The 25,597-nt window shown below is 38.7% G+C and overlaps 1 protein-coding gene across 6 annotated transcripts in view; it reads right to left on the bottom strand.

The window, feature by feature from the left end:
- Positions 1–25,597, bottom strand: part of bsna (bassoon presynaptic cytomatrix protein a) — a 135,266-nt gene that overhangs the window by 109,218 nt on the left and 451 nt on the right. For all 6 annotated transcript variants that reach the window (XM_072682111.1, XM_072682113.1, XM_072682112.1 and 3 more), the window contains exon 2: positions 5,417–5,912. In XM_072682111.1, coding sequence (XP_072538212.1) covers positions 5,417–5,912 — 496 coding nt within the window. The remainder of the gene's footprint in view (positions 1–5,416; positions 5,913–25,597) is intronic.

Below are 25,597 nucleotides of genomic sequence, written 5' to 3'. Positions count from 1 at the left end.
CTTATATCGGTGTTGCATCCGCATTGAATGTGTGAGATAATCTAGGCACACAGAGTATTTGATATAAATTAGGAAGGCCTTTAAACGGTGTAGGGGTGCTTGAAAAAGGATAGCTTTTGCCATGGCCCTTAAGTCCCCTGATCTAAAAATTATAATAATGAAAACAATCTCACAGTGCTAGAAACCTTTTGGAATAAAGGATGGCTGAAAATCTCCAAAAAAGCATTGAAAAACTCACAAGCTATGCATTGTGCCAAAATGGGTGTTACTAGATACTAAATACTATCCAGAGTGCTGTAATGTTTGCTTTAGGATTTTTATCTCATTTCTTATTAAAAAAAAAACTGTTGAGCAGACTCATGAAGTATTTTGAAATTTGTAACTTTATGCCTTTTGTAAATCAGCTAATCTTAGATATTTTGACCAGGAGCAGTTGAGAACCATCCAGTTTGAAAGCCATAGCAGAGCTTAATCATCATAGACTCTAATGACTAAGGGTAGATGTTTACCCTTGAATTCAACTGACATTGATAAATAATAACGAACAAGACCTTTGGTAAGTAAAGCTGAACTTTGATGTACCAGATGAAAGCATGTGGCAAAGATGGTGTAATGTACAGTGTGAGAGCTAGCAAGTGAGTCATCTGTCGCACAGCCAGTGCCGTTCAAGATTGAGGCGCATGGAGAAGAAGCTGTGCGGCGCAACAAAAAGCTAATGAACGAAAATGTGTCTCTCCATTAGCACCCTAGTGCTAACGTCACCGCTAAAATTAGAGTAGAGGGCACAACACCACACAACGGGAGGAGAGTGGTCTTTACTCGGGGAGCCTTCCATCAGCTCTCTTTCTTCCTGTACTACACTACAGTTCATGCTGTGTTTGAAGAGAATCCATAGCAAAATAACCTCTATTATACTTTACACAGGTTTGACATTTTGTACTTTCGAACTTTAGAATTCTGCATGAGAGGAGGAGCATGCAGGAGAGGATAACACACCTAATAACAGGGGATTCCCTGGATTCCTTATGGTAGATGGAATGGACCTATGGTTATTCATATAACTGCATTTTAGTTATTCAATGTGATTGCAAAGGTAACAAAGGTATTTAAACAAACTGTTTAAAAAAAATCAGTTTTTTACTTTTCCAGCTCAATGATAACCTTTTAATTTATTAGTTTTAGATAAACATTGGTAGATGAAAGCACTGATTGCACTACATAGGATACAAATGATAACTATATAACTACACTTACTCAGCTTTACTTTTAAGCACAAGTGCCAAAACATCAAAATATCTTCATTACCAGCTGTCTTAATGGCAATAATGTCATCATCATCTGTCATTTTGATCTTATTAAGATGCCATTTGTTTTTGATAAATGTAAAGCCTGTACATAAATGGTAATGATCACGCCAGTAGAGCTAATCAAAATGGTGCATCATTACTCGTTAAGGGTATGCATTTGTCAGATCAGGATAAAGTTAGAGTAACTGAAGTACATACTACAGCATGGACTGTGAGCACCACGTTACAACAATCACACATTTCAAACTGCTAAAAAATTCCTATATTACACAACTTAGCCTAACTACAACATAGTCAAGGACTGTATGTTTCTTTCATTGGAGAATCTATTGAGAATCCTGTGTAGTCCGGGGCTAGGCTCAATTCCTGTCTGGGAGACCACCCCTAAATCTTTTACCTATCAGCAACAGGACATGGTCAGCAACAGTAAAAATCCTTATATGCTGTGAACACTGGTATGTTGGTTAGCAAGCACCAGGCCAACATAAACCAGCATATCATGTTGTCACGCAAAAACTTAGTATATCTAAAACATTGACTTTAACTTAACTTTTAATAGAGGTCAATGTAAATTACATTTATTCCAAGTCAATTTGGAACATTTCTATTAGTCCATTAGTTTTTGTACTTTATTTGTAACAATATTTGAAAAAATAATGACAATGTTTTGTATTCTAAATACTTGTACACTCAAGGCAAGGAAAAGAAAAATGTTCCGCCAAATCAAATGAAATTAATTTGTATAGCACTTTTTTACAACTGATGTTGTCACAATGCAAATTTACAGAAATCTAGTTTTAAGACGAAAGAGCAACAAACATACAACATGTAACCCCAAGTGAGCAAGCTAAAGGCAACAGTAGCAAGGACAACTCCCTTAAAGCTTGAGGAAAAAATCTTGGGAGGTACCAAGACTCACAGGGGGGGGCCAAACTCCTCAGGTCAAAACTACAAACTGATAAGTGAGTCATCATAACAGCAAATAAGCCTGTTGTTATGCTCAGGTGTAAGTAATGATGATGTTTAATAATAATAATAATAATACTAATAATAATAATAATCTTAATATTTTTATAATTGCAACAAAAGATTAATATTTAGTTCACTTAAACCTAGCTGGTAATGGAAGGTGGGCAACTAATCAGGTATCAGTATGCAAACTCTATGTATGTAAACAAGACCCCAGAGAATGGTCATGGTTACAGGCCAGCACAATGGTTTCTACTGTCTGTCCAACATGAGTGTCCCTCAGCTCATTTCCATTTGGACAGGCTTAGCAAATCTGAGAGATCCTGCTTTGTAAAATACTTTGTAAAATACTTCCCCCAGCTGGGTTGAAATAGCCCAGCATTTGTTTTGTCCAGTGTTGGGTTTCCAACTGTCATTTTCAAGTAATATAGCCACTGTATAACAAGTCAAGATTAACACTTAATCATGTGGTTAAAGGGGTTAACAGAGGAGGCTCAGTTAATTAGCTGTCTTACAATATGTACCATGACAACATGTTATTGTGGATATTGTGTAATTGAGATTAGACAGTGGCCTTCTTTAAAAATTTGCACCTCTTGTCACTATGAAGTGTGTCTGTCTCTCCCCAAATCGATTCTGTCTTCACGGATAATTCCCAGCTGACCCACCAGGCCTGATAACCACAGACAAAACAAGTAAATAAACAACTATGTTTATAAATAAACAAGCCTGTGGACACACTCAGTGGACTTGGCCTCTTAAGAATGAGTTTGGCCTGAGGGCGAACAACTTGACCCCCCACTGTCTCAAAGCCTCTCTCCTTGGCCCACTTCCTACTGGCTCTCGTTCTCCTGCTTCTCTCTTCTCCTTTTCCCTTACTCACTGTTGTGTTGTTTCATCCCTCTGCCCTGCGAATATCTCGCTCCTCACGCTTATTCTCTCACCATCCTCATTAAATGACAATACAGCCCCCACTGCCCCTCCCTGTCCTCTCATCCTCCCCCTTGGCGTTTCTTTACTTCACACCTGAGCGCACCGCCAAGTCTGAACAGACTAATGGAAACTCTGTCACAGCCTTGAGAGACATTACTCCTGCTTCCTGAACACCCCCCGCACTCACACATGAGCACACGCCAGCATACACACATTCTCATAAAGATGTACACAACTATGCTTCACTTACACTTAACACACAGACAAAGAAGCAGACACTGATATAAACGGCTAATGACCCGGAGACAGTAACATTACTACAACACACATACTGTATGTGCACACCATAAAGTAATCACAGGAGTAGAGATAGCATGTCGGTGTCGGGTTGATATCAGAGGAAAATGTTGTCAGCTGTGTTTCTCTGTTAGAGTAGTTTACACGTAACAAAAAATAGTTTTGAAGCTAATATATATATATATATATATATATATATATATATATATATATATATATGTACACTGCTCAACAAAATAAAGGGAACACTCAAATAACACATCCTAGATCTGAATGAATGAAATATTCTTATTGAATACTTTGTTCTGTACAAAGTTGAATGTGCTGACAACAAAATCACATAAAAATCATCAATGGATATCAAATTTATTAACCAATGGAGGCCTGGATTTGGAGTCACACACAACATTAAAGTGGAAAACACACTACACTGTGTATCCTGTATGTTTTCTTACTGTGCCTCTAAGACTTTTACATATACAAGCTCCTTTCTAATTAGCTACCTTGATTCTGAATGGGTGGGGCTAAAGACTGCAAACTGAACAGGCAGATACTGTTTTTGTAAATTCATTCACAACATCAATGGATTTAACAAATGATTGCTGTGTTGTTAGCTTAGTTTCCACAAATAGCCTGGGGTGTACATTTGGAAAACTACAATAATGCAAAAATACATCATACTCCTTTATTTCAGAAAAATATTTTGTGTTATTAGTCCTTTAAAGACGACGCAACTTTAAACCCGATACATTAAGTTAGAAAGCATATTCCAACTGTTCTCGTACACATACACACATGTTTTCTTGCATCCCATGCAACGGTATCAACATCACTGCTGCCAATCATACTTGTCAAAACATTGCCAGATAGATGTGACAAGACAAGCTGGCTTCAAAGAGACAAACCACTACTACAGCCAGAAAGAGAGAACGAGACACTAAGAAGTATTACCAAAATGAAGGTATTATTTCCACATATTAAAGCAGGTAATCAGCTTATAATAAACATCATCCCAGTTCATACAAGCAAGCATCTGGAGTCAGGATACGTGACCTGGTCTCAAACCATTTTTGACTTTTCCTGGTAAAGTTACTGATCACATGATGTGCAAAGCAGTGCGAAACCCTGAGGGCCTGTAAGCCTTAGAGGCTTTATGATTTCTAGTAAATAAATATACTATATGACTGTAATTTGTAACAAAAGTTCATACAGATATGTTTTCAAAATCAGCAAGACTGTTACTACTTGTCCATGTGAGCAGCCATGTTTTCTTTAGGGGTGAAAATTGATTTGAGAGCAAATCGCCAAAAAACATGAATTTGGCTGTTAACCTAGCGTTAACTATTTCTGAATAGGTACGCTAACAAGAATTCACATTAGATATTACTAAGATTATAACTAAAGTATTTAACACTTGCCTAGGTCTAGGCCACAGTCTAACACTGCATGACGTAAAACCAGATCATTTAAATACAATTAAAGTCCAAATTTTCCCTAACAAGACTTTAGATGTCCAAGATGTGTGACTAAACTTGACCTGAATTTATTACAACAGCTTACTGCTTGCCCTAAATTTTGCCCATAATAATTTCAGAGTCTAACTGAAACTCAGGGTGTTTCATAGCACAGAGCCCAGAGATGAAAAACGTCAGGAAAAAGAAATAACAAGTACTTTGACTGATTTGTCTGCACTGGGGATCAATGTAATGTTTCTAACATGATTTTGCAGCCCACTGCTCCAATGTGACTTGAAGTTTTGCACTCTCTGCACTGGTAATATGGTAACTTTGGTGATTTGCCACATTCACTATCCACAAAATCCACCAATGTACCTTTAAACACGGAACTTGTAGTTCTTTTACATGATTTTGTAGTTCACTGACCCATACTGAATGAAAACTGCCACTTACCTCTGTAAGGTGTGGGTTGGGGTTGAAGCCACATTGATTGCAGACAGTTGTGCGACACTGGGTGCACTTGTTGAAGTTGGGTGCTCCATCAGCACTGGTCAGTTCTGTGGTATTGCAGATTGGGCATAGCTTACTGCTAGGCATGGGGGCTATCTGGGGGACAGAGTAGGGGGAGCTAGGTGCACTGCCTCGGTCTGGAGACACTGATGGAGATCGCCCTGACCGTCCCGTACTGCTGAAGTCCACTTGAAGGTTTCTTCTAGAGGCATGCTGACCAGGACCTTGGTCAATTCCCATGCCCTGGGAGGATGCTTGTGTCTGTGATTGAGGTGTCGGAGAGGGTCTGGGGCTTTCATGGGTAGCCAGCCTGTAGGGGTCTCCTCGTCCTGATAAGCCTCCCATGCCCCCCATGCCACCCGTGCCCAAACCACCGCCCGTTCCAACACCACTGGTAGGCCCATAGCCAGTTTTCGGACTTGGGGGTGCTCCAGACAGTCTGGAACAGAGCAAGAATGAGACAGAGAAAGAGAGAGAGAATGAAACTTTTTGTTGTTGTTGTTGTTGTTGTTTTTAGTACTGTTCAGCTGTGTCTTCAATATACACCACCAGTATAGAATCACTGAAACTGTGCGGTGACTTTATTTACAGTATTTATTATACTCCCAAATAAGCAGAATGCTCTAAAATTAGAGCATCTATTAGTAATGCTATATAAATAAATACATTTCTCTGTAATGCTAATCCAGCTGATGCAGTCCCCAGTCTACATTTTACTAATGTTTATGTACTGACATTGGCAAATACAGTCTTATGGAAACATTTGGGCATACCTGGTAAAATAACACATTTTCTTGATTTTCATCAGTGATAATAAGTGAACATACCCTCTACAGGAAATAAACTTGAGTAAAAATATTTCTACACATTCCATATTTATTAAAAACCTAAAAATAATAATCATAATAAAAAGTATAATCATAATAAGCATACTAACTATGCCATTGCTTGCACAGTTATTCTGTTGAGGATGGTAACGTACTTTCACTTATAAACTTAGAAACACATTTGACCAGGGGTGCCTTAACTTTTACATAAAACTGTAAGTACAAAAAGATGGGATATCAGCATCAGCTTGAAATTAGCTACCATACTAGTGCATTTGTCCTGTGCAACTACAACCTCCTGCAATGACAGAACATTGAGATGATAATAAGATTTAACTTTAAACACACTTTTCAGTAAACACTGCTAAATTAATTAGGCTGTACAACTCAGGTCAGAGTTTACTGTCAGAAGGACACATAAATGACTTCTAAAGTTTTTTCACTAGTATGTGTGTGTGTGTGTGTGTGTGTGTGTGTGTGTGTGTAAAAAGACCACGCCGTGTCTTCTTTGTTGTGAAGATATAAATAACTGCAGTTTTTGGCAGTCATTATCCCTCATCCAGCAGGCAAAGCTCCAAGAAAGTCAGCTTGGTATTTGTTCAGACCTGTTTTTGTTTTTCACTTCAAGTGTCATTTTTAAAAAAAAATATCATTCAGCACAATGGTTCAATTCTCTTACTGGGTAAAATATAAGGCAGTGCTCTAGATAAACCTAAAACACCCATATATGTATATGTATATACGTTTTGTGCGTGTGCCTGTGTGGTAGGTAGAGAGGGTGCTAATACAGTCTTCAGTAAGTTAAAGGTCTAAAGATCATGATTCATTATGTAACGTTTGAAAAACACCTCCAGCTCTAAATATATCATGAAGTAGGCTACAGTGCTAGCTAACAAGCAACTTGCTAACAAGCTAACACAAGCCATGTTATCACACTGATCTGATGTGTTACATTATCACCTTCTTTCATAACAGCACCGTGTGGTTTTGGTGACATGTTCATTACCAAGATAAATAAGCTGTGACATGGACAGATATTTGAGACAGACAGTATTTAATTAAAATATATATACCTGCTGTTCAAAACTAGTCAGAAAATGACTGAACAAAAACATCTGTCAAAAAAGAGATCTGTCAGTCATGCAGGCACCTTTTTCTTTTTTTTTTTTTATCTCCAGCCCAGGTTGTACTCTTTGCTTAATGAATTTATTTAGCTGTTGGTGGGGTTTAACGTATTTTAACAACCCATGTGCCCCTCCAAATTACCTCTGGGTAAAAAAACGTTTTTGTTTAACAGTTGCATTTTGGACACCACAATGGTGGCCTTCTAAAGGAGTGGAGGAAAGTGTGTTAACTAGCTGGTCAGCCACTGCGGGTCCATGTGTGCATTATATCAGGTCAAGTGAAGTGTGGACGCCAGGGAGAACCTATCAATATGCGAACAGAGCTATATTTTTCTGTAACTGGACTGTTATCTGCCCTTATTACAGTTGGCCGACCTGATCAGCAGAGCTGAACACAGGTTAGACTTAACCCAGTCCATTTTTATGGGTAAGTTAACAAATTGTTATGAACTGTATGTATAATCACATATCATCCATAACATTAACGCCATTTTTTTGTTTCTACAATCATTGTCTATTTTATTTGCCACTTACCATACAAGAGCACTTTGTAGTTCTATACATACAGACTGTAGTCCATCTGTTTCTCTGCATACTTTGTTAGCCTCCTTCTTACCCATTTCTTTTAAGGTCAGTACTCCACAGGACCACCACAGAACAGGTATTATTTGGGTGGTGGGTCATTCAGCAGTGCTGCTGGGTTTTTTAAACACCTCAGCATCACTGCTGGACTGAGAATAGTCCACCAACCAGAAATATCCAGCCAACAGTGTCCTGTGGGCAGTGTCCCTTGACCCCTGATTAAGGACTAGAGAATGACCAACACAAGCTTTGCAGCAACAGATGAGCTTCTGTCTCTGACTTTACATTGACAAGGTGGAGCAACTAGGTAGGAGTGTACAACAGAGTGGACAGTGAATGGACACCATTAAAGACTCCAGCAGCACTGCAGTGTCTGATCCACTCGTACCAGCGCAACACACACTAACACGACACCAGCCTGTCAGTGTCACTGCAGTGATGAGAATGACCCACCAACCAAATAATACCTGCTGTGTGGTGTTCCAGTGGGGACCTGACGACTGAAGAACAAAGTGAAAGGAGGCTAATAAAGTATGCAGAGAAACAGATGGACTACAGTCTATAATTATAGAACTACAAAGTGCTCCTGTGTGGTAAATAGAGCTGACAAAAGAGACAGTGACTGCAGAAACAAGGAGGTGGTGTTACTGTTATTGTTGATCAGAGAATACAGTCGCTGGTTCCAGGTCTTCCATTATTGCATTTCTGTTGCTTGCTTAGAGTTAGCGGGAAATAACGTTGCTCCCTAATGAGGCTAATGTAGTTCACAAACATACCAAATAGTATTATTGAGTATGGGCATCAGGCTGATATCAGCAGAATTGCTGGATGGGATATTGGAGGATAACAAATCTAGTCTGAAATAGTACACACTGACACACTGATTTGGATAGCAACTGGTTTGAAAAGCAACTGATTTGTAAAAGTAACTGGTATCATATACGTTTTTGTAGCTGTCTGGTATCTAACCAGTTGTCTTGACATTTGCCATGTTTCAAATAAAGGTAAAAGGTGCAGGCATTTGTCACTGTACAGTGTACACTGCACAGCGAAATGTGTCCTCCGCATTTAACCCATCTGTGGTAATGAACACACACACACACACACTAGTGAACTAGGGGCAGTGAGTACACACACACACCCAAAGCGGTGGGTAGCCAACTCCAGCGCCCGGGGAGCAGAGAGAGTAAAGGGCCTTGCTCAAGGGCCCAACAGTGGCAGCCTGTCGAGCCCGGGAATCGAACCCACAACCTTGTTATCGATAGCCCGGCACTCTAACCGCTGAGCCACCACTGCCCCCTCTTTTTTTTTTTTTTTTTTTTTTTTTTTTTTAATGGGACCAACATTGTGGTTTCATGGAAAAATGAGTAATTTTACCATTTTATCATGTAGCCCCTTAAAATATGGCCCACCAGTGTTATTACAAACTTCCATTACCAGATAATAGCCCCACCAGTTTGTGCAGAAGTCCCTGTAGTTATTAGGTAATACACCTTAGAGTGTAATAAGACTTGGAGTGTTAAGGGGTTGAACATACAAGAAGTAAATGGAGCAAGTCACTCTTTCTCAGCGTAAGACCCATTATCACAGTGTCACAAAACACATAACCATGCTCATATACAGTCACATGCACATAGTCACTGTAAGCCTGTGCGTGATATGTGTCTTGACACATGTAGGCAGAGCCAGCTAAAGCCATGTGAACGTACCCTAATACTAAAAGAGACAGAGAGCGACCCTCTGTTGCAGTGTCATTCCATCAAGTACAGACAAAGTGTGTCAGACAGCGACCTTCCCGTGTCGCCTACAACAGTAATATGAGCACGCAGACCAAGCAATATTGTGCACACACATGCACACACATACGTGCGCACACACACATGGAGAATCACTGTGACCTTCATTCTGCTTTAAGCAACATCAAGCTCTCTTGGCTGCATCACAGGAATATTAGAATGAGTCAGCACACACAAACACACACTCACACACAGTATGCAGTAACTGAATTCAAAGTATACCTATGTTAATATTACCAAGTCATGCATGTTCACAGTCTTTCTCTCTCTATCTATCTGTCTTCTCTCTCTTTCACTTTTTCTCACTGTCTGTCTCTCTCTCTCGCTCACTCTCCTCATTCATTCATTCAAAATTGAGTCTTCCTCAGCTGTTACCTGAATGTGTTTCAGTTACCATTCTGACTGCAGATGCCATTAGTGTTTCAGTGAGGCAGACAATTCTCTATAAAGCATGAATACACACATACACAAGTAATAGAATACAGTACAGTCCCTGATACACGTTTATTCCACCTCATATGTGGTCTGTGAATCTAAAATGGTTCAAATGAATTGGAATGGAAAAAATGAATTTGTATATATTTTTATATATATTTATATTTATATTTATTTTATACATTTGCAGTATATATCACAGTATATATTATGAATGAATAAATAAATGGATTTTTTCCCAAAATCATTTTAGATGCTTAATCAAACCTCTTTTTAACAGTGATATATTAACTTGGAATGGCAGTACAATTTAAAGCAACACCCTGCGAGAATTGGTATATTTTGCTCCTGCACCCCCCCTACAGGTTGAGAGTGTAGTTCACTTTAACCCCAGCACTACATTCCATTCGAATCTCTCTTTGTATACAAGCATTTAATGAGCTGAGAGATACGAAAAAAGAAAAGAAACATGTGGATCGTCACGGTATGGTTATATTACAGGATTTAACATTTTCTATATTATACGCAACTATATAGTAACTAGTAAAAGCACACTTTATCATTATTTTGATAAATCATCATAGAGATCTTTAGTACTTCTAGAGAGCATAGTTGGTCAGTAATACAGTATATAAAGTACTCAAAAAGTCCCAAAAATTAGTTTTAGTCAATTTGTATTCTTTAGTTTTTAATTGTACTCACAGTTTTTGGTGGTATTTTTAAATTGTAGTACCACTGATTCTCCTTTTGATTGATTACATATGATAAATGATTATATTTATGCCACATTGTTCTTGTTTTTACCTATCAACAAAAACTGACCCCTTAGACATGTCCTTTGGCACTTTCCAGGCCACCACTGTACAGAAGAATTGTTCTTGATAGCCAGACACCTAATGAGATGAGATGTCTCAGACAATACAGTCTCAGGCATCTCTACATTAAACTTTATATGTAATCAGTGAACACATCATACAATGCTAGACACACACAAATACATGGAATACAATTATCTTTAAATGCTGACTAACAAACTACAAATAACTGATATCAACTAAATACATGCCCTCCTTCCCAGGCCCAACCCCCAGCACTCCAATCTCCTGTTGTCCCCCTTTGTGATGGATGAATATGGCTTTTATTTTCATGCTATCAAACAGCTAAGTGTGAAGACTCTGCTTCTCCACTGATGGATAAATGGAAGGAAGGAGGAAGGGAGAAAAAAGGGAAGATTTGCCGTGAAGAACATCTTCTGTTTTACATTATCATGCATGCATACAGTAGGATAAGACTAGCTTTAAGACCAGTGCTATTCATTTTCTTTCCATATGCAAAAACAGCTTTCCTTAATTTATCAAGCATTCATTAGCACATGTATTTACTAGTACACTCGATAAGCATGGCATAGTAAAGAGGCACAGTTGACAGGACTACGTTGTGCATTTAAGTAAAATCAAATTGCCATGGGGAGTCAAATTGGATGTGACATCTTGGAAGTCTGTCAGTTCCAGGAGGGTTGAATCTGGCCAGACCAGGTGGATGGTCACTTGAACAGAACAGGCTGCATGAAGACTGAGATGACAGGTGTGTGTTGTGCATTTTTCATCATGGGTGTTACAAATTATCTGTCACAGCAATTGGGAATGGAAAAGGGAATTGTGCATTGGTTGCATAATTTATAGCCATAATTTAGAACTCTTCTGTTCATTCAATGTATAGCATTACCCCCAACTCATACTTTAGATAAAATTCAACACTGAATCTGTCATTCGGAGACCTACCTGAAATCACTGAAATCACTGTTCATTTAAAGAAGCATTATGTAGCATTTGTACATAAATATATCTGCTTTCAAATTAATGTGATGATTTGTAATACCAGCAACATCTATACTTCTGGCCTCAGCATACTGCTAACTGCACTATATGACTTTGGTCAAGCGGGCAGGATAAATATTTGCGGAACATCTAGTCATATAAGTGGAACATATGGAAATATTACTCAAGTGTTCCAGTCCACATGCCTTTTTTCCTTTCCAGTAACGGTTCTGTATCTCTCAGCTTGTCCAAAATTGAGTATGAGCATGTCCCTCTTGAGGAGTGTCTCAAAGCACCAATTTCACGTTCCGACTGTATGAGCAAAAATGACAATTCTTGCATAACACTGCTTTAAAGAGTAGCACATTTAAAATTCATCCTCTTCTCTAGTTCAGACTTGTGACCAGTTTGTTTTACCACAAATACCATGACATAGAAGAACTTATATCTTGCTAGATAAGTATCCATTGACGTTAGAAAGCTGAAATTACTGAACAGAAGAGCAAATATGCCTCTAAGCAGTAAGTCAGATAAAATCACCTTATAAAAAAGTGATAGTGGTCTTAACCTGTGTCCCTAGTTCATGCTGGTGCCATGGCATGTCACTTAAGCTAACAATACTTCAAAACCTAAACAGAAAGACGTTACCCTGAAGGCTTTATTATACCTAGATTTTATGCCTAGAAATTTTAACTCATCATTTATATATTTTTTTTTTAACTAACTAACATAAAATTTAATAAGACAAAGCTAAATAGCAAACTTTGGACCTGTTAGATTATATTGGCTTAAGATATTTTGCTTGATAGTTAGTTAACTTATTAGCTAACAGTGGGCTGTACTGCATGCACACACACACACACTCACACACTGTCTATCTGTCTAGATTCTACTTGCATAAAAATGTATGTTTTGCACAGTCAACGTGAAACTAAACAAAGCTTATGTTTTTTTTCTATTAAAATATATTTTTTTATAAACCCACACTGTCATATACTGTCAATGTCATAAATAGACGGAGGATTACTGGAAGATTACCGGGAAAAAAAAATCTAAATATTTGGTACATTTTTGCTTTGGGGTAAAATTTTAGAAAATGTTGAGAAAATTTTAACAACATCATAAATAAAATGAGAAAGACCTGCAGTTTATTATTATTATTATTATTATTATTATTATTATTATTATTATTTGTATCTGTCCCAGTTCATAAAGGGCATGAATAAACAAACCCTTTATCACAAAAGCCTTACTGTACAAATCAAGCAAGTAGCTATTTCAAGATCAAATAAGTCTCATTAATTAAAAATGTTTTTTTCACTACTGCAGAGGGTTATATGATTTTGCTACTCTCCTGCTATTTTATGACTCAGTTTCTTATAATTCCTGTTATACCTAAAACAAGAAATAAATAAGAGCCCTCCCACACAGTAATCATAAACACACACAAATGTTTTTCCAATCATTTGTTAAGCTAGAAAAACTATTTCAGGTTTTTTTTTCCAAAGATACAATCCATCATAATAACTGCACTGTAACTGCATATATTTGTAAATCTGTATATGCATTAATGTGAGTAGGAGAATAAGGCAGAAAATTATTATTTGACAATTTGTGTCTGTATTAGAAATATTGATTGACAGCTGACTGATCCAAATTACTGTTTTGCTTTTTTGCCTTAAAACTGGAGAATAAGAATATTTTTTAGTCATTCTTTGAATGCTCTTGTAATATTTTTATACTGGCCAACATTTGGATTCCCCGTGAGGGAGTGACATGTTTACATAATTGCTTAATTTGATTCATGTTAGCAGTCCCTTTCAAAGAATAGCCAAAAAAGGAAACGCCGGCCATTGTGAACAGTACTAATACCGTCACTGTTCTGTACTTTTTCAGTGGAGCTATACATAGAGATTTATATGGTATTCTCATGTATAGTCTCAAGTATTTTAGTTCAATATCATTATCACCAATTGCCACTCACTAGCTGGGATCCACCCTATAAAACAAAGCTGTTAACACTGGGAGGGGAGAAAAGCCACCACACTAACAGACACCCTGCATTAGCAAGCATCATGCTGAGTGCGCTCTTAATCTTACCAAAGATAAAACTTGTGATCTTCCAGTGATAGGACCAACACTTAAACTGCCACACTACTCAGAAGCCCTGGTTTTGGCATTTTACCATAATAGTGTTTTGTGTTTACATTCTTGACTTTAGCCTGTGTAAATTAAAGAAAAAAAAGTGTCTTAGTAAGGTGTTGGGCAACTGCCAGCCCCCAGAACAGTTTCAGTGGGATGTCTCAGGAAATGTACTGGAGGAGTACTCTGATAGGTATTCAGTTTGATTGAGATCTAGTGACTGTGAAAGCCACAGTATGTCATTCATATTATTTTCATACTTTTATTATTTTCATGAAGTTCATGCTCAATGAAGTAGTCCTTCTCAAAGAACTGTAAAGACTACACTATCAGCACTGTTACGGCTTGCTTAAACAAAATTGTTTAATTTTCTTGATTAATTTCTTCTGATAAGTTGTCATGTTATTAATGCCACAAAAAAGGGAGCTGTACTCCACCTCCATCAGAATATTGTTCCAGACTGGCCAAAATGTTTTTTATGTGATCCACTATCCTGAGAATTAAAAACCAGGGTAACACTCTTTAAAAAATAAAAGTGCTACAAAAGGTTCTTTGAGCACTTTTGGTTCCATGAAGAACCATTTGAAAAAGATGTAACCTTTAAACTGATAAAGAACCCTTTGGCTCAAGAGAAAGTGTTTTTTATTTGTAGCACCTTTATTTTTAAGAGTGAATTAAGCTAAAGTTGATGTTTGCTAGCTCAGAAAGAAATCCTGGTTCTTGAGACAGGTCCCTGATTACTGCCATTGTCTGGTGAGATCTTCAGCTTGTGGTTTGTGTTTGTCATGTGTTTATTCCTTTGTTCGGTTTCTTGTTTAGGTTTAATCCTTCTTTTGTGTCAGAGCAGTTTTGTTTTAGTTGCTTGGTTTTCTTTGTTCTCTTGCTTGGCTGCTTTGGTGAGAGGCATGAATATTGATCTTAGGATATTGATATTAGAACTAAACATTCAGGTCAGGTATGCTTAAAATGACCATATAATTCATGCAATCTTTATACTTTCATAAGAATGATTCCTTGCTGCATACTTTTCTGCATATTCGTTTCTGTGCTGTTATACAACCGACATGCCTAATAAAATCCTCTGCCATTATGCAGCGTGAAGCCTCAGCATACTAAGACACACAGTACACTTTGAATTCAAAGTAACCAGGGGGATCGTTCTGTTTGGTGGTAGATATGCAGTGCTTTTGTCAGACTGTGCCTATCTCACATTAAACACTGCACTGCAAACAATGAGTTCAGTATGTTTAGTGCTGAGAACATACTGTCAGTAATCAGACGGCATTACAAGCTTTCGCCCACGATCCATCTTTAGCTGAATGCTCATCACTCCCTCTGTTCCCTGGAGCAAGCTCGATTTTTTGGGAGAAATTTGGGAGCAATAATCCAACTCCTACTGAGGGGCTCCCACTCACCCTGATTATATTATTTACATGCAAGATTGAAATTATGACTTAATTCATTTTAATCATGGAACACAATAAAATAATAATTACTTGTGTGCAGTGAATTATTTAAAGCAACACATTTACAAAGTTTATAGTAAATATGATTGTGTGTGTATACATCACCTACATGCTCGATGGCCTCCTGTGGCTCAGGGACCCTGAGCAATTGTTTGTACTGCAAGTAATGGCCCTGGTGGGACTTGGCCTTTGGTTGAAGTTCAGGGTTGTGCTTAGACTTAGATATGCACCGTGAGCTACATTTGCCTAAGAAATCTACAAAGCCCCCTTCTCTCACCAATAGAAATGCCCTAAGCCTGTCTGAAGTATCCCCCCCCTGAGACAGCTCCCAAACACTCACAGAATGGAGACAAGTTGGCTTATTTCATGCTACTTGTGGTAAAAAGGATTAATTTGCAATGCAGAGACTGGCAATGGGACTAAATGGGACAGCAGATATAAATAGCTTTTTTACCACAGGACCTGTTTCTTTCCTGCCAGATTGAACGTTTCACTTGTTTTTTATTCCCTTGTTCCAGAGGATGGGTATGATCTTGCTTTTGGTCTCCGCGGCAACCCCCAGAGTAATCTTGATGCGGCAAGTTGTGCCAGTAGAGAACATAATAAAGAAATAACTAAAAAATAATAAAGCAGCTTATTATTTAGTTCTTGACATGTAGGTAGGTAGTTATTTTTCAATTTAGTCATATAACTGGTCCTTTAAATATTAATTAAAGGTAAGGGTTATGATATTCTTTTATACTGTACTGTACAATGTACTTATTCTTAACTTAAAAAAAAGTTCTTGAGTCCAAGAGAATATTACTGTCCTTGCTTTCCCTAGGTGGGTAAAAAGGTCCCTTCTTTCACTGCATGGAATTAACCAATAACATTTTCCACCAAGTCCAGAAATACATTTGTAAGATTAAGATCAGGTTAAGGTTAGCTACCAAATAAAAAAGTTGGTATTACTACCGTCCCAACACTCCAGCAATGTCCCATGTATATTGGTTCATCTCATGGATTAGTTTATCATCTGTTTTGGCTGGTTTAATTATGTTTTGAAAGAAGATAGTTTACTCTGTCATTTGTTGAATACCATGGAAATACCATGTCACAACGCATTCATGCTCTGCTACTTGTGACTTGTGTAGACAGTTTCACTGATTATAATGGGAGTACTTGCTTTAACAGAAGGCATAAGATTTTTCTTGTGACCACTCTGTAAATTAGACACATATGTCCACGTTTGTAGACTCCTTCTAAATAATGCATTAAGCCTACTTTAAGTTGCACTCATTGCTGACACAAAACAAATCACACATAGCGTGTCTAGTCCAGTAGAAAAGTACTGACAATTGTATAAGACTCCCTGGCAGATAAACATGTACCTATTGGCACCATGCCTAATGCCAGGTGTGGGCTAGAAGGAGCACTGAGCTGTGGAGCAGTGGAACTCTGTCCTCTGAAATGATGGTGCTCCATCCAATACATTTGGGATGAGTTGGGGTGATTGGGATGTGATGGGGTCATCCAACATCCTGACCTCACACTCTTGCCGCTGAATGCTATCAAGTCCTCACAGCAATAATAAAAAATCTAGTAGAAAGGCTTCTCTAAAGAGTAGAGACATTTGCTCCAACAAAAGTAGGATACACTCTTTTGTAATACCCTTGATTTCAGAAGAAACAATGAATGAGCAGGTGTGCCATCACTTTTGTCCCTATGATAAAAGGGAACGTTCAACACACATACAAATCATCTGTGCTTTAAACATCTCTTCCATTTTTTGTTATATTGCGCATTGCATGTATTTTATTTACCTGGCATTAAAAATGAATCTAAAGAGTTCTAAAGAGTATGTACAGATGCACTAGGATTTAGTCTGTTGTTTGGTCCTAGCTTCAATTTAGATGAAAGAAAAAATAAAATTAGGCTCTGTAAAAATTCTGTAAAACTAAAAAAGTGAGTACTTATAACTAGTCTATCAATGCAACTGTTCAGCATTAAAGTATTACAGTCTGTATCCATTGAGTAAATGATCAGAAAATAAATTACACCTGAAAGCCTGCATAATAACACTAAGGAAAAGTGTTTTTGGCCAGTTTGCATTTTTTTTCCGTGCACCACTTGATTGGAATGTGTTTCTTTCAGACTTAGGACCAAATGATTTGACAATCATTAATCATTCATGTTTTTAAAATAAATAAATACATAGATGATGATAAAAATGATACACATTAATACAAATAAAATTAATCAAAAATAATAAAAATAAAAGTATAAAGCTATTGGATAACCAAACGTGTCCATTATATATTGTTTCGAAATTGTTCTGTATACTTACAAAAATGTATATGTAAGTACAGAAATTTATGTTTTATGCTTCTTGTGTATGTTTATAATAAAGTCACTTGATGCTGTGAAGTATTATTCATTCTAACATCGACATTGAGCTGAAACATGTAATAATGATGTGGATTGGTGTGTCCCTATTAAATACACAGATAAAGTAAGTAAGTAAAACACTGAAATGCTCATTTTAATATCTGAATGAAGGGGAAAAAAGTGATGGCAACAAATTTCAAAACTCTCTTATGTTGACAAATACCCCAAATAAAGTTTTCTTTTATGCCCCTGTTCTAATTTTACTTACAGTGGTGCTTGAAAGTTGTTACTTTTTTTTTGCATACATTTTACTCAAATATTCATCAGTTTTTCACACAAGTTTAAAAGAAATATTAGACTTGGTCATTAATTTATTCAGGACAGTTATTCAATATTACACATCTGTCAGTGGCCAAAGTTAGTGTCAAATTAATGCAGAAATATAGAAATGTCTAAAGGGTCAACACACTTTTAATCACCACTGTATAATAAAACATTCAAACAAACAACTACAAGCTGTATGTTTACCTGACAATGTGTGGGCTGTCCTGATCATCTTTGACCATCTGGTGAATACACCGGCAGTGTGACCAACAGAAACATGTTGGTAGCTTTTTTATTTAAAAAGAAAATGCCAAGGGAGCCAGGTTGGAAGAGGGGATTTTAAACTCCTGCTAGAAGCAACAACAGCAGCAGCTAAGATGAAATGTCAGTCATGTTGTGTTTACAGTAAATTATGTCAGAAGCAACAGAACCATCTCCAGAGTGGTGTGGATGTCTAAGCATTTGTCCTATCATCATGAGATAGCAAGTTTGATCATCGACAGTGCACCATCTTTCCTTGGCCGGGTGTTTAAGAGCACAATTGGCCTGGCTTTCTCTGGGTGGGCATAATGGCCCTTCCTCTCCCTCATCACTATTAGTAGATTGCTAGTCAACATTGGGTTATTGAGTTCTCTCCTCCAAGCATGGAGGAGATCAGCTGTTCAATGACATCGTATCAGTAATAGTTAGAAAGGATAGAGTGGCTAGCTTCACATGAAGCTTGTGCTATCCTTCAATTTATCATTTTGTGGCACCATGCAATAGTGGAGGACTAGCAGGTATCTAACAGGTAAAACTAGAAATGATTATGTTTGGAAAAAATGTATAGAAATGCATGCCATGCTGTCATTGCAACCAAGCAATATAACATTATTTTAAAAATACATTTAAAGGGAAAATAAACTTGCATTTTAACCTGTAATGCAGGATAAAACTTTTTGTTTGTTTGTATTAGTGTTTTTGATGTGGGTAAAATTTGGCAACTTTAACTGTACATTAATTTTATAACTGCCATTAATAGAAGAATACAGTAAAATTAATCAGCATGTGGAATCAGAGCTTTCCGAAAGAAACATAATGCTGCCTTTATTGTTGGATACACTGGAATAGTTTCTAAGCATAGTGTGTGCACACATTCAGGACACAATTTGAAAATGACATCATCAATGAAACAATAAAAGGTGACTGAAGTGTGAAATATGTTACATGATTAAAATGGTGATACACAAAAAGTCAGAAAACATTGCTTTTTTGACTTTCTAGTCTGTAACAGTGGATATCTGAGGGTGTATACCCATGATGCTGTTCGTGGTCCTGAAACTCTAGTTTCCCCACTGAATTGGTAGCTCTGTAAAGGGGGGAGACACAGCCATCCCTGGAAACACAATGGTGGATATAAATCAGGAGTGATAATTGATCCAATTAGAGTAATTATGGACTTGGAGCGCTAGCAGTCTTCTCCGCGTTCAATAGTGGAATGTTCGTGCCAGACTTCAAGATGAACGATTACACTACTTTCTTGGAAAAACATTGGTAGTAAAACAGATGCTGATGTTCTGTACCAGCATGATTAAAGGTCAGAAGTAGCTGATAATTAAAAACATACATCTATCACATGCACACATTTATGGCTGTTTGTTTGTGGTCCATTAATATCTGCTGACGATATTGTGTGCAATAAAGGCTCCACTATAATTAAACTAAGCTAACATGTATATTAATAGATGTAATTCAATTACCTTTTTAAACAGTCATAGTCATGACTACTTGACTCAATATACTGAATATCTATCTTACTTATTTTACTGTTTAAGATTTTAAAGCACTTCAAAAGTCATATACTGCAATTGGAACCAATTTAGTTTAGCTTAAACACAAGAGTCTGTTACAAATCCCCTCTCAGCATACTAAATCCTGTAGAGTTCTCTGGGCTATCAGTCAAACCACCATAAACAAGCATCCCTTCTGTGGCCTTTCTCTTTTCACAGTAATAAAGCAAAGACATTGTCCATTTCCACCAGGCACATTTATCAAGTTCTGTAGTGGTGTGCACTTATGCACTTCATAAGTTCTTTGGTGCAAAAAAACAAAAAACAACAATCACTCCTCCTTTATCTTTACAAAGATTCCTTCACTATGTCCCTGTTTACATCAGGTCACTTCATGCATTTTGAGGATCAGGATTGTATCTGGATATGGCCAAGCTAATAAATTACCAAAATGCAAGTGTGAACAATTTGACCACTGAGTGCATGCATGTGGCTAAAATCTTATCAGGATACAATCTGGATACCGGTTACATGAAATGACCAGGTGTAAATGGGATCCAACGAATTCAGACAACCTTAGTTACTGGGTTCGAGTTAGAGAATTCTGCTACTTCAAGCTGCACCCATTGTGTATGCACAAGAGACAGTCAGAACAGAGCTCAAATACATACATCAGTCTGTTTAAGTTGAGAGGAAGAAAAAAGGTTACAAATGTTGTAAAAATGTGCTTCGACTTACGTCATTTTAACACACATGTAACAACTATACTAGCATATTGAGAAGACCTCGAGCACACCGCATTTTATCCCTCCATTAATACATTGCCTAACATAGAAAATGGGCCCCTTACAGAACTGTCTGTTGTAGTGTACTGTTGTTTGTGGAAGCAAAAATTATTTTATTCTGGCATCAAAGAACTCTATTAGAGGGTGTTTTAGAGGGTCAGTTTTTGGTCCCACAACACAAATGTTACAAGATCACACCCCAAGAAATGCACTTCTCTTGTCCACTGTTTGTAAACACACAGAGCATGTCTGGTCAGTAGCAGGCCACAGAGCTGTTTCAGCAGTTCCTGAAAAAGCCATTAAAAAATCCACGGACTGCTATTCAGTGAGAAAGGAATAAATCTTTGTTCCTCACACAATAACATCTCTCTCGGTTTGATATCGCTCAAGGCTATGAGGGGGAAGTATATAATCATCAAAACCTACAAAGACTCTAGATGCAAGTGCGATAGCTGAATCAATCAACCGCATCTTGACTGAATTAAAAAATAACAAAGCATGGCTTACTTCAGTCGTAATCAGGAGGAGCCAAACAATTCTTCACTAATCTTACATCTGGGCTCATGCCATCCTGCTTACCTCACTCACTCTTTCTTACTCTCTCTCTCTCTCTCTCTCTCTCTCTCTCTCACACACACACACACACACACACACACACACACACACAAGGACACACCTCTAGCATGATTAACAGGCGCGTTCCTCCTCTCGACACAATCGCTGCCTGATTACCAAGGGCAGTCAGGAGTCATTACCAGCATTATAGCACCATGTCACATGGCTGGTTGTGTGTGCATGTAAAAGTGAGGAGACCTGAATGAACGGACCCGCTTTCTCTCAATCGGTAGATCTAGCGGGGAATACTTATTCAAGCTCTGTATCTCCTTCTGACTCTCTCTCACCTATATCAACTTAGTAAACCAGGCTTAGAGATTTGTTCATGTGTTGAGTGTTTGTGAGGTGGTGTGCATATTTAGTCAGTGTGCACATGCAGTATTTGTTGTGTATACAGGGGTTGGTGGCAGTGGTGTATATACAGTTGCAATCAAAATTATTCAACCCCCACTGCAAATAAGTTTCAGCTGTTCTGAGAATATGGAGACACCAGATTCAACACAAAATGCCACTTACTCCAGAATCTTCCAGGACATCTTCTGAAGCCAAGTCTTTGTGGACTTTAAAGTATATTTGGGATCTTGTCCTGTTGGAAGGACTGATGCCCAGCAGCGTCTCTACTTCCTCCAGAAGCTAAGAAAGGCCCGTCTCCCTCCACCCATCCTCACCCTCTTCTATAGAGGGACCATAGAGAGCATCCTAAGCAGCTGCATCACTGCTTGGTTTGGGACCTGCCCAGCCTCTGACCGCAAGACCCTCCAATGCTTTGTGAGGACAGCTGAGAGGATCATCGGAGTCTCTCTCCCCTCCGTCATGGACATTTACACTGCCCGCTGCATCCGCAAAGCAACCAGCATTGTGGATGACTCCACCCACCCTTCACACAGACTGTTCTCCCTCCTGCCATCAGGAAGAAGGTACCGCAGCATCCGGTCCAACGCGACCAGACTCTGCAATAGCTTCTTCCCCCAAGCCATCAGACTTCTCAACTCAACTCAACTTCTGAACTGATGTCTTTTCTGTTACATGCACACTCTCTCTCTCTCTCTCTCCAACCATTTACCCCAGATAAAAAAAAATTTTGCACAAGCATTTGCAGTAATAACTTTACTACCTCACTGGACTCAATATTTATTACACACTGTATAATTTGCACACTACCAGCAATTATTTATTATTCTCTGTCTGTACTGTGTTGTGTTGTCTGTCCGCACTTGTTTGTGTTGCATTTGTGTTTTGTATGCACTGTCTATGTTGCACCATGGTCCTGGAGGAACGTTGTTTCGTTTCACTGTGTACTCTGTATGTAGTTGAAATGACAATAAAACCCACTTGACTTGACTTGACTAATGATCTCCAAGCTTCTGCCTCCTCACAGAAGGCATAATGTTAAGATTTCCTGATACTTGAATCCATCATGCCCTCCACACCCTGATAGTTTCCAGTGCTAGAGGAAGCAAAGCAGCCCCAGAGCATTACAGAGCCACCGTCAGGCTTCACTGTAAGCAGGGTGCTCTTTTCAGTGTATGCTTCATTCTTCTGCCTTCAGACTTACAGCTGATCCACATGCCATTTGAACCCTTACCATCTATCTATATGATCCATGCGGTTTCATCGCACTACAGAACAGAATCCCAAGACTTCTGTGGATTATTTTTATGGTTTTGGACAGATTAGTGCTGTCTTTTCTTGTGCTTTTCGGTCAGTAGAGGTGCATGTTGTGGTGTACGGGTATGGAGACCTTCAGAATTCTGTATATGCCTTACTGAAACCTCAGTGCCCACTGCCACCAAATCTTTCTGTAGGTCTTTTGCAGTCACTCAAGGATTTTTTTACCACTTGCTTCCTCAGGAATCTGGTGGCAGCTGATGATGGCTTCCTCTCTCTGCCACCTCCAGGTATCTTAGCTAGTGTTTGAAATTGCAAACTATGTTTCCAACTGTATTTCTAGGAACATTCAGTGCCTTTTCTCTCTTTTTGCATCCTTTTCCTTATTGCTGCAGGGCAACAATCTTTTCTCAGAAGTTTTGGGACAGCCCTTTGACTTATTTATTTAACATGAATAGTTTCAGTTGCAACTGTAATGTGCATAGGTGTTTAAAGTGTATGTGTATGTGTATGCATATTTGTTCATGTATATGTGTGAAGTTGTTGTTCATACGTGGGAATGGTGGTCTATATATGTGGTATGTGAGCCAGTGTGTGTGTGTTTGTGTATATATGGCATGTGTATAGATGAAGGAGTGTGTGGTTGTGTGCATTTTAAACACACACACACGGACGTATACACATACATATCTATATCTATATATAAACACACACACACACACACACACATATATATATATATATATATATATATATATATATATATGCACACACACACAGACACACACACATCAGTTGTGATATTATTGAAAAGTAGAGACCACAGTAAGCCAGACTACATAAGGTTACATGGCCGGGTTACCGAGTGTTGAGGTGCACAGTGAATAAAAGTCGCCAATGCTTTGCTGACTCAATAGCATGCAAGCCTTACATCCCCAAGCACAATGCTAAGCGTTGGATGGAGTGGTGTAAAGCACAATGCGAAATTGCCAAACGCAGACCCATCCATTAGACTGCCAGATGGAGAAGCGTGTCAGATGCATTGCCTGACTGCACTGAGACAACTGTAATGTTTGGTGAGGGAGGGATAATGCTATGACATTGTTTTCAGGGGTTGTCCTATAGGCCCCTTAGTTCCAGTGAAGGGAAATCCTAATGCTTTCTGTATGCCAAGACATTTTAAACAATTATATCCTTCCAACTTCCAACTGCAAACAGTTTGGGTTTGAAAAGGACATTTGAAAATGTCATTTTCTGGTCCGGCCTGACTGTGCCACAGTGCACAATGCAAGGTACATAAAGGGAAGGTTGGGTGACCTCAACCCTTCAAACACCTTTGTGTGTGTGTGTGTGTGTGAGAGAGAGAGAGAGAGAGAGAGAGAGAGAAGTGGCTTCGACCCAGTTCTCCGTTTAAAGATCAGAACCAGCGCGTTAAAAAGCGCATCTCCTTCCTAAACGCTCTCTCTCTCTCTCTCTCTCTCTCTCTCACCCATACAGCAGCAGGGAGGGGGAGGAACGTGACGAGGGTGAGGAGCGCGAGCAAACCCAGCTGCACGTGATGCCATCCGTTCACATGGACTCCTATGACGGCGTTATTAATGCTTCATACAGCAGCACTTCCGCCTGGGTGCGTTTGCGCGACAGAACAAAGTTCCCAGACAGAGGTTATTATTATTATTATTACCCTTATTATTCAGCAAGTTTGGAAATGCAACCGTCCCGAGAGATGTTTGTTTTCTCGCGGCTCTTCAAAGCCCCTTATATAACACGTGTATGAACTCCCCGAATCACGGCCATGGCGGATGCATCAAGAAAAGCCTGTCGGTGGAATGAAACCGTTGCTTGATTCGAGATATTCCCCCGTTCTTAACAGTTACGGCTTTACGGCTGTGACTGTATGAGCCTCTGTCATGATGGGGGGAAAGAGCTGAATTACGTTGGGCTGTGATAAAACCCAGCTGCCGTCGAAAGCATTCACATGACTGCGCAGCAACGGTGAAACCGAAAATAATGCTGGGCACACCGATGTCCTGTAGAGTTACACCATGGACAAAAGAAATCGAGCCCCTTCCAATCGAATAGTGTTGATTCCACGCATGGAAGCACGGCTTACCGTCTCCCATTCACACGTACGCTACGCACACACTCTCTCACACGCGCGCGCGCACACATACGAGCACCAGCATCATCCCTTAAATCTATCCTTGAGCTAAACGACCTTCCAGCGTGATTCCTAGCTCAGTCGTTACATCCTTGACAAAGGCAATATAATGATGATGGTGATGATGATGATAATAATGGACGAGATGATGTTACGTGACGCCCCGCAGCGTGCAAGGAGTACGTGAATGGCAGCCGTGTTGGAAACTGTATAGGTAGAGAGTATGGTGCAAGCGTGCTTCAGTCACCCAGTGAAACGTCCAAGAACCAGCACACGTCTATTACTGCAGCATCTGTAGATGCTGGA

Source organism: Salminus brasiliensis, chromosome 6 (genome assembly GCF_030463535.1).
Source record: "Salminus brasiliensis chromosome 6, fSalBra1.hap2, whole genome shotgun sequence".
NCBI classification, from domain to species: Eukaryota; Metazoa; Chordata; class Actinopteri; order Characiformes; family Bryconidae; genus Salminus; species Salminus brasiliensis.
The sequence above is the reverse complement of the archived record's forward strand: the minus strand, read 5'-3'. Positions and strand labels throughout refer to the sequence as shown.